At 38.3% G+C, this 10,093-nt stretch overlaps 1 protein-coding gene across 1 annotated transcript; it reads left to right on the top strand.

Moving 5' to 3' along the window:
* Window positions 1–480: 480 nt before the first annotated feature.
* On the top strand, window positions 481–9,475 carry LOC107093043 (chromosome unknown open reading frame, human C1orf53). The gene is made up of 4 exons (XM_015387857.1): window positions 481–779; window positions 3,809–3,910; window positions 6,780–6,869; window positions 8,039–9,475. The coding sequence occupies exons 1-3, from the start codon at window positions 615–617 to the stop codon at window positions 6,849–6,851; spliced, it is 339 nt and encodes a 112-aa protein (XP_015243343.1). The 5' UTR covers window positions 481–614; the 3' UTR covers window positions 6,852–6,869; window positions 8,039–9,475.
* Window positions 9,476–10,093: the final 618 nt, after the last annotated feature.

The following is a 10,093-nucleotide window of genomic DNA, read 5'->3' on the forward strand; positions in this document are numbered from 1 at the left end:
ATATATAAAATAATAAAATAAAAAAATACAAAAAATAAATAAATAAAATAAACATAATAAAAAAAAGGCATTTTATACATCTCCAGTCTGCCACATCATCTTATTTTACATCATACATGTTAGCAGTTGATTAGACATCCACGGCTCCAGCCTTATCAAAATATTACACTTTGTTCTTAGCTGAAGCACACCGCTCTCATTCCATTCCCAAATCTTTGAAATGAGAGTGAAGATTATAACTGTATGTGCAGACAGAGGAACTGTTTTAATTAGATTAACTATTGTGGAAAACATCACTTCCGACAGGCAGCCAATGCCAAGGTATAATAAACTCACACATCTTCAATGATAAATCATTATAGTAACATCTTCCATTCAACATTGAATGAAACTGGGCCCGCAGTAGCAGCTGTTAAACACCAGAGGCGCTGTTTTTCATGCACCAGAAAGTCACATGTAACAAATGAAAAAGAGGAAGATCAGGAAGTAAAATCCGGAACAGGGAAAACTGAAAGAAGGAGGCAGAAAGTTAAAAACATGCTGCAAAGACAAGCTTTATCACTTATCTATTCACAGCGTCTCTAAATGACAGAAACCGCGTCTTTTAGTCGAGCATGTTTAACAGAAATTTCCAGAGCAAAGCTTTTATGGGCAGGTCGGTTCTGCTCCTGGTCCGGTTTCATAAACTAAGGGTCCAGATGTCCTCAGAGGAGAGGAGTCAGCTGAGGCTGACAGAGGAGGAGAGGAGCATCCACAGAGCCCACAGGGAGGCGTGTGAGGTACCAACACTTCATGCATCACATCACAAACAGCCTTCTAACTTTTCATTCATGCAGTGTTGCTCATCATATCTAAGTTAGCACCATGGTTTATTAATAAAACATCCTTAGTGTTGGTCAGTATTATATGACAGAGTATTAGGGCCAGGCTATTGTTTTTGTTTTTCGAGAATAAAGTTGGAACATTACGAGAATTTTAGTCGTTATATTATGAGAATTAAGGTAAAATATAACGTGAATGACGTCGTCATCACGCAACCCGTTTCAGAAAAAAAGCTTCAAGCTGTCCCAAATTAAACATTTCTCAATTGTCCTACTTAACACCAGTGGATTCTTCTATATGTCTTGTTGTTTCCCAAAAAAATAAATAAAAAATAATAGAAAAAAAGAGCCTTTTTTCAAATGAACATTAAAGCGATACCTTATGCCATCTCACACTGGGGAAGATTCTTGGATTACATCAACTGGAAAGAAATCTGGCTGCTTCCAAATCGATATTTGATAAATAACAAAACTTAAGAAATCTCATTTAAGATAATCTAGAACATTTATCCTACCAAAGTCTTTATCCAGAAACGCTTAAAAAAAACAAAAAAAAAGAAAAAATGGACAAAGATTTTCTTTTGTTTTGGAAGACTCTACTATTCGGCATTAAGGGAAATTGCAGGGTTCAACCAAAGAGATCAAATAAGGTATATGTAATTGACTTGATTATTATTATGGCCAGGTTCTTTATACATAAATGTAAATATAGAGGCTCCAAACCATGCATTACTGCTTTTAAGCATGAACTCAAACAATACATTGACACCAAACAATTATCAGAAAATAAGTAAGCAATCAAAACTCGAGAAGCCTTTGTCCTTTTTATTCTTCTTGTTTAGAAAGCTGTTTCCCCCTAGTGTTTACTTTTATTTAATAGATGTACTGTTTTATTTTATTTTTTTCTTGTCTTTCTTCCTTACTGTTTCTTGTTTTGCACAAAACGAGGACATTTACTTGACTGGTAAACATCTGAATTTACACCTGTTGAAAATATCTGTAAAAAAAGGATTTTAAGAATACCTATAGTACAATATGGTTGCTCTATAATTTTCTTTGCAGAAAAAATAAAATTGTATTGAAAAAAAAAATAAAAAAATAAATAAAAGCTTCAATCTAACTATTGGTAAGCAGAGACTGCAGTTGCTCAGGGGCCCCCGATCTCTTAGGGACCGCGTAACTGACACTTGGTTGGCCCCCTACGCAATTGTGGATTAGGACGTCTCTTTGCAGACGTAATGGTGCGAAAATTTCTTCTGAAACCCATCTGATATTTGATCATCTGACCTTATTTATACCCCAACACATGGCAGATTTCACCATGATGGTGAGCCGTTTAAATACAACACCAACAGCAAAGCAGACAGTGATAACTTTAATTACTATGTTAATAACTGTGTATAGTATTTTATTTTTTACAATACGACTTGGAATTATGGGTAATCCAGAGCGTAGATTAAAACCATAACCGTTGCATACAATGTTTTAGCAACGATGGATACCAAAATGAGATACTTAAATGGTTTAAGGAGAAAAGAAAAAGCAAATAAGGGGATGTTGTACTTCATTTGAGGCCCATCCAGATAATGTTGCTTACGGGCCTATTGTTTGTGTCGTTACGCCATTGCTCCAACCAGCGTATAACGGCCAACCAGCACAACCAATCAGCAACCTGAGTCCGCTTTGACATCCTGCCCAATTTGATGCTGGTGTGCTCAAAGATTTCCTTATTTGTCAAACCGATTCCAAAGTGTAACTTATCATGTATGGAGGACCAATCCTGCCTTAATTAAAAATACATACAGAAATAAATGAAGGACTTAATGATATAAAAGTGCTTGAAAAAGTACATAATAAAAAGTAAATACTTAGCTGTTTTTTTCAAGTGGAATAGGCAACATTTTGGAAATGTTTAAAGTGAGAGAAATAATGAGCTAAAACAGACGAAGCGCTGATGAAGCATAAATATGTGAAAAACTTTTATTCAGAGTTTGAATGCAAATGCAGGCCACACTTTTCAGATTCTAGAGGTAAAACTCTTTCTAAGCCATATATCTGAATGATATCTATTTTCTAAGCTTTATTTCCATGGTTTCCATTTTTTTTCCAGAACAAAAAACAATGAATTGGTTTATTGATTCTATAATGTGGTCAACCCACCTAGTGGCAGTAAATGTTTTAGTCAGGTGTCTCATATTCACCAGCTTTGACTCGCTCCTCCATCAAACTGAGGCGCTGAGCTCTGCCCTGCTGACAGCGGTGCTAAGGTGTCGTCTGCGTGCCTTTAGGCTTCTCTGCTGTAAATATTGTGCTTCGGAGTGAGCATGAAGTTGAGGCAAGTTGGCCGCGACCTGAGGAGAGTGGTAGGACCTGGGTGGGAAAAGCACAATACCGTGGGGGGGGACGGCTATGCCAGCCTCACTATGGGGCCCTGCACCGCCATGTGAAATGACAGGCCGTGTCACCAAAAGGCCTGAGGCTTTTTTTGCTTTTGTGAGCTGTCAAAGCTCACCAACTAGTGCGCCCTCAGTTTGAAACAGACTGAGAGATGACGTTTTCTAACTTCCCAGAGCACGGCAGAGAAGTTCAGTGTGTTTGTCCTGCCAAAGGTGTCGGCATGGCGGCTCAGGAACCAACTAGTCTGAATAAACTGCCTATTTAAGAGGGAATCACAGCTGATTAATCGTTCACCTCCAGAGTCGCTTAAAAGGATTCCACAAAGTAATTAGCTGCATCATGAGAATTAGACTGTTTTACATCTGTTTTTATACGCAGAGGTCAGCCTTTCCCTTTTTACCTTGACCTGAGCCAATCTGTTAGTGTGTAAACGCTCATATCCAGGATCAGTGCCTTTAGTCTGCTCACTTACTGTGTTTATCTTTGTGTAATTAAATGTACTCCATATAGTTATGTATGCAGGGGTCACACACCAGCATGCATGCTTGTTTGTCATGCTAATTAAATAATAATATCTTCATTATGTTCAGGCAAAGAAGCAGATGTATGTGGATCCTTCCAGTGGGTATAAGGTGTTCACAGAGTATGCCCACCTTCAGAGAGGGAAATGCTGCGGCAGCGCCTGCAGACACGTGAGCTCCTTTGTCTCTGTCTTTTTTTTTTATGTGTCGTCCTTTGGTTTACAGTTATCCTTGTACACATTTAGTTCCCTTTATCCAGCCTCAGCTGTTTTGCTTTGATTATTTTTTTGTTTGTTTGTTTTTCCCCTCTTCCTTTCGTCTTTTATGCTTTTTTTCGATCAATTGTTAACTTTAGGGATGTCAATAAGTGATAAATAATTGAATAAAAATGGTCTATAATTCATGTTGTTGATAACCATGTAGATTTAGTACACATATGGAGAAATTGTTTTATCTATTTAGCTAACTTAGCTAAAGGCAGAGTTAGATAATATCTAGCTCTAGGTATAGGTATACTTCATATTATACTTCATAGATATAGATATACTTCATTAGTTATAGCTTTTTACTAATAAAATACAAATTTGATATTCATTACATTCCAGCTAAATGTTTTGTTCTCTAAATCCTTTAGCTCTGAGTCTGAACAGCAATGGGGAAGACTAAATGAGTTCTCAATAATCATTAATACTGTCTACAAGGAGGATAAGCTACAATAGGTATTGCTAAAGAATGTTCAAAGTGATTAATCCAAGGGTTTCAATGGAAAGTTAAGTGGAGGGAAAACGTTTGGCAGAAAAGGCTGTTTGAAGGAGATTCACAAGGCCTGGACTGAGGTCAAAGTTTCAACAGACGGATGTTGGAGATGTGTTGTAATGGTCGCATAAGGGAATAAAGGAGTGGAATGTTCCTTTAAGACTAAAAGTTTCTTGTAACATTCCTCATTTCATTTGCAAATTTAATTGAATTCAAAAATATGTATATAATTAAATGTTATTATGACTAAATAAGTGAATCTATTGTAGATGTTAATAGCTGCTGGAAGAACGATCTCCTTTATCAGTTTGTCTGGCATCAGATCTGGTGAAGCTTAAAGTGCCTCATTCTTCTCTTTGCTAAAAAGTTATGTAAAGATTGGAGTTTTATTTTTAAAAAAGAAACTCTACAAAAGCACCAAGTCCTGGTTTAATGACCACGGTATCACTGAAGTGGCCAAACTCTAAACAGGCTTTGATTCACTATTCTCTTAAGGTTGTAGTCATCCTACCATAATTGAATTTTTGTTATTCTAAAATTTTCTTTCCACTAAACTTTCCACCTCTATGCTTTGATTACTCTTTGAAAATGTATCTTCATTAGCAATAAATTTTGTGGCTTACATTTTTAGTGGAGAGTTTTATTGGGATTTCTGAAATCAAACTTTCCTAATTATTCTAATTATTGTATTGATTTTTGCTTTTTAGTTATTTAGGAAACAGAATGTTTTGTTCCCATTAAGTATTAATTAAAATCTTAAAAGTTACCAGAAGTTTTGAATAAATAAAACATTAAATTTCAGTTTTTAAAACTACTTACTAAAATAACTAAAGTCCTTGATTTTCCTAATTTACCGAAATTAAACTTAACATTTAGGTTGAGAAATCAATATGAATGATAATAGTAATAATGCAAGGTCACCTTCCATTATGAAAAACACATAAGTGTAATACTATTGAAATGTACAATCAAGATGAAAAAATGCTTCCTATTCTTATATATTTTATCCAAATCTCTCAGCATCAGCTGTTGTAGAAGTCATTTTTGATTAAACCTTCTGACTTATTTGTCTTAATAATTTTTGAGCTCAGGTCCCGGAACGGGCAGAAGAAAAATGTCAGTGGACATTTAAAAAGCTCTTCAAGGGAAGGGAGGTTTATTTATAAGGTGTCAGTCATACTTTTTTTTTCCTAATCTTTACGGGAAGAACAGAGAATGAACAGAGCAGCGAATTGAATTAAACGAAAGCACAAAATACATCAAATAGCAATAGTAAAGAAATTAAAGGATTTTAAACAAAAAAAAAATGAAATTTTAAGAGGCAAGTTTAAAGCTAATGAAAGATCAAAAGATGACAGAACTGGGCTGGTTTACCATCATTTTGGTGTTTTTTGAAGTAAAAAATGTTAAACTGGACAAACCTGAGTGACAATGGTTGATTGTGAAAAGCTCTTCTTAGAAACCCAACGATTTCATTCTCCTTAAATCAGCCTTTTGTCTCCCTACAGTCAGACTTCTGTTGGGTTTGTTGGGATTTTTGCTTTTAATGTCGACCTGATGGATCCAAATGGGCAGAAACCTAAAATGTATTGTGAACCTAACAGGCCAGGGAATTGCTCACCAAGCAGGACACCTGTGTGACGTTTATCAGCCAAATTAGCCGATTGCCGTGGTTAGAGGATTTCTTTCTGTAAATCTAAAAACACAAACAAACGCAGGTATTGTTTAAGCAAAACACATAGAAAGCATGGAGACTTTTAAAAGTCTGGTAGAGTTTTTCATTCTGTTAAACTGATATAATGAGTGATTTCTGGAACATCTGGGATGGTGGGATTTTATCAAATTGAAAAAGTATTAGCAGGTAGCATCATAAACTCAGATTTAAATTTAGGCCATTGTTTAGCCGTTTAATATATTAGGCTGTATCTTTCTTTGCATAGATTGGATCATTTCATTCAAAGCATTCTTGGTGAGGACATATATTATTAGATTGTACATAATGTATAGCTCTATAGACTATGCAAAGAGTTGAAATAAGTGGATTTCTAGTTAGTATTGGAATAGTTTTCCCAAACTATGTGCAGCATTAATCATAATGGATCCCAGAGACAGCGGTCCATCCCATCCTGCTTTGTCTCTTCACACCAATCCTTCCTTCCAGACTGCAGCTCCGTGCCTTGTCCCATCTAGTTTGTCCCATCACTGCTCTTCATGGTGTTTTTATCATGCATGTCCCATGTGATTAAAGGGCAGCTCCGTTTAATTGAGTTATTTTGTCTTGCAGTGTCCATATGGCCAGGTCAACGTGAAGGACCCAGCAATGAAGAAACGCTTCAACTCCCTGTTTTATGTATAGAGCTGTAGCTAGGCAAAGGTAAAATGCTAAATGCCTGTTTGGAATGGAGCCCAGCTCTTTTGGCTTGTCTCCTGTCTGTCGTTATTTAGCCTGCATGTGAGCCTTTTTTTTTTTTTTTTTTTTTTTTCTGTGTAATAAATGATGAAATATGGGTAGCGTCTGTGCAATACCTACCTATTATGAATCACAAGCACTCTGAGGATTGTTTTCATTGTCACAAAAAGGGAACTCGGGGAGAGGATTTGTTCACTGGACCCTTATGTAAAATATTCTTTTCTGACTTATTTTTCTTAGCTTTATTTTGTGCATATTTTCTTTTCTCCAATGTCCACCAGAACGCCCCGAGCTCTGTTTTTTTTATATCTCTTTAAGAGTATTTAAGAGTTTTGTGGTATTCCCCCCCTCAGATGCATTTACAAGGGTTGTGGGAGTATGGAGATGAAAACTGAGAGTGCATTTTAGATCTTCGCCCTCAAGATAAAGGGCATAGAAGCGAACGTAACTGCAGATAGTCAGATGAAGCTCTTTTGCTTCTGCGTCTCTCGTTATCTTTCCTTGCTCCCAAACGTACAAACATGCATGAATATTAGCATCATTTGCACTCCACAAATGCTTCACTGAACTGTCTACCTTTGACTGATGCGCTCTGTAGTTAAAAATGGGAAAGGGAGGGGCGGGGGGGAAGGGTCAGCTCTCGCATTTGGCTGCACTGCTTTCTGCACCACTTGATGGAATCAGGTTGTTAGCAAACATGCCATGGACATCAACAGCAACCCTCCCCACCGGACGCACAGCTCAGCCTCCTGGCAACACTTGGCTACAGCGCCGCTCCCCGCGGCTGCTCTCCTGAGCTGCAGCCCTAATGAACTCCTGGGCCTTCTCATCCCAGGACTGCAATAGATCAGCTCATGTTCGCCAACATGCTGAGACGCACACATGCATAGGGATGCTCCCTCCATCAGAGCGCCCTGTGGCTCCTAATAGGCCAATATAGAAGAAAGGTTGCGCTTAACGCAGCACTTTGCAGCCCAAAGTAATGGTAGATGGAGAGGTCAAGTGCTCACATAGCTCCACCTGTGCGTGCAGGAGGCATCAGGGAAAGCTGCGCCGCTTGATTTGTGAGTGCATGTGGGAAGGCAGCGCGGTACCTCCAGGCTCACTCCTCTCTCTCTCACTCTCTTTTGAAGCTGCCACACACACTCCACCGTCTCCGCCTGATTGGGCAAACAGCGTCGTGATGAGAGGATGTGTCTGCCGCCGCGTCCACAGCTCTCCACGGCAGGTGGGGGTCCCCAAAGTCTGGCGCTTACACTGATCGGGCAAAAAACCCTGCGAGCGGCTACAAGGAGATTCATGATCCCAACAGTGCTGAGGAGGACAGGTTCTGGGGACGCTTCGTCAGGCGGGATGAGAGGCGGGTTTGTTTGGTGTTCATCTAAACCGAGGCAGCGGAGCGTGCGGCGGCTGCAGCGGGACGGTGAAGGTGTCACACTCGTCAACTACACACACCTACCTGGGGCCCGCTCGCCTGCTGCAGCTCCGTGGGGTTTTTAGCCCCGGGACTTGTCTGTCACATTAAAGTAGACGCATTGCCATTCAGGGCCTCGGCGGTCCCGCAGCCTGACCATGAAATAGGCCAACTTTCATGTCTGCCTCATCCCCTCCGCTTCCTCCCTTCCAGTGGTGCCACCATTTGCCCCCCCCCCTCCCCATCAGGCTCTTAACTAAGCAGTTGGTGACTGCGACACAGCAGCAGGAGTTATCCCCTTTCCCAAACTATCCTCTTATTAATGACTCCGAGCATTAAACACAGCCTGCGTCAAGATGTGTAAGGCTTTTTAATTAAAGACTTTTACTCTTCAGTTAAAGCCTTTTACATTTAATGACCCATTTTCCACCCTTAATTGATCTTATTTTAGTTTTAATGAAATGTTACACTGAAATACAACATACCACGTCAATCTATGCCTATGATGTGTTGCATCTTTTATGTTCTGTTATAAATAGCGGTGAAAAGGTTACAGTTTTATAGCAGGTTGACTATTTTGATGGTCAGTACACATTTTTCACTTTTTGTATTTTTATTCTAAAATAAAAGCTTTCTATGCCTGCTGAATCCTCATATGGCTGCAGAGTTTGGTAATGGTCGCTGGCCTAAAGGCACGGTCCAGGTCATCAGTCTATAACAGGCAAATGCCGAGACTCGAAGCTGGAGTACCCAGAGAGAGCCCATCCATACACAGGCAGAGCAGGCAAACCCCATGCAGGAGTCTCTACAACCTTTTGGATTTAATTTACAGGATGATAGTGCTAAATCATACTGCCTGGACTTGAACACACTGTAAGAAATCGATGTTGATAAGAATCAGGTTTTCTTGTCTATACGAAGTTTATAGGATTATATATTCATACATAATGTACATATTTTGTCAAAAAATATTAAATGAGCAGTAAAATAAAATGTTCAGATTACTTTTTTTTCTTTATTAATTTAAGTATTTACAGCCTGATGATGCTTTAAATCAAAGGTGATTGTCCAAAAGTGGAACGTACAATAACTTAATATAAAATAAAGACTATTTTACTAAATCTTTTAACCTGAGCATACATAAATATGTTGCCTGGAAGATAGAAAGGAATTGAAATAAATACTAAATAAAATCCATTTATAAACCTTTATTTATATAACTACATCTCTAAATAACTCCCTTATTATCACATTAAACATTTATGAATTGGGAACAGAATAAAGAACAAAAATCAAAGTCTGACTGACTTAAATCAGTTTAACTTTTTTTTTTCCATCAAGACGCCTGAGCTGCTTTAATGAGCTCCGATGTTCTCTTTATCCAGGATGTTCCTCTACCTTGCTTTGATGAACTCAATTCAGCAAAAACGTACTTTTTAATTGATAAAAGCTTGTCTAATTTTTCAGTTGGGTCCTCACAAAGCAAAACTGATCCCAGCCCTATTTTATTTTCTACCTAATAAATAAAATATTTTCATCTACCCCTTGCAAAGCATCGCAAACCACTAGGGGTGCGCGTACCCCCGGTCAGGAATCACCGCTTTAAATGATTAAAACAATAGCTGATGTGCTGGATCTTTTCTTAAAGCACCGCTTCCCCCTAAGTCAACTTTTATTTTGCTGATAAACAATATAAATGGATGTCTTACAGTAAATGGCATTATTTTGGCAATTTACTGCACATTTGATAAAATCTTTGTGTTGTATCTAAAAG

This window comes from Cyprinodon variegatus, unplaced genomic scaffold, assembly GCF_000732505.1.
Source record: "Cyprinodon variegatus isolate N-32 unplaced genomic scaffold, C_variegatus-1.0 Scaffold405, whole genome shotgun sequence".
Lineage (NCBI taxonomy): Eukaryota > Metazoa > Chordata > Actinopteri > Cyprinodontiformes > Cyprinodontidae > Cyprinodon > Cyprinodon variegatus.

Coding starts and splice junctions, on each gene's coding strand:
- LOC107093043 (XM_015387857.1), top strand. CDS start 615: ATGTTTAACAGAAATTTCCAGAGCAAAGCTTTTATGGGCAGGTCGGTT. Junction 780..3,808: donor CCCACAGGGAGGCGTGTGAG/GTACCAACACTT, acceptor CATTATGTTCAG/GCAAAGAAGCAGATGTATGT. Junction 3,911..6,779: donor GCGGCAGCGCCTGCAGACAC/GTGAGCTCCTTT, acceptor TTTGTCTTGCAG/TGTCCATATGGCCAGGTCAA.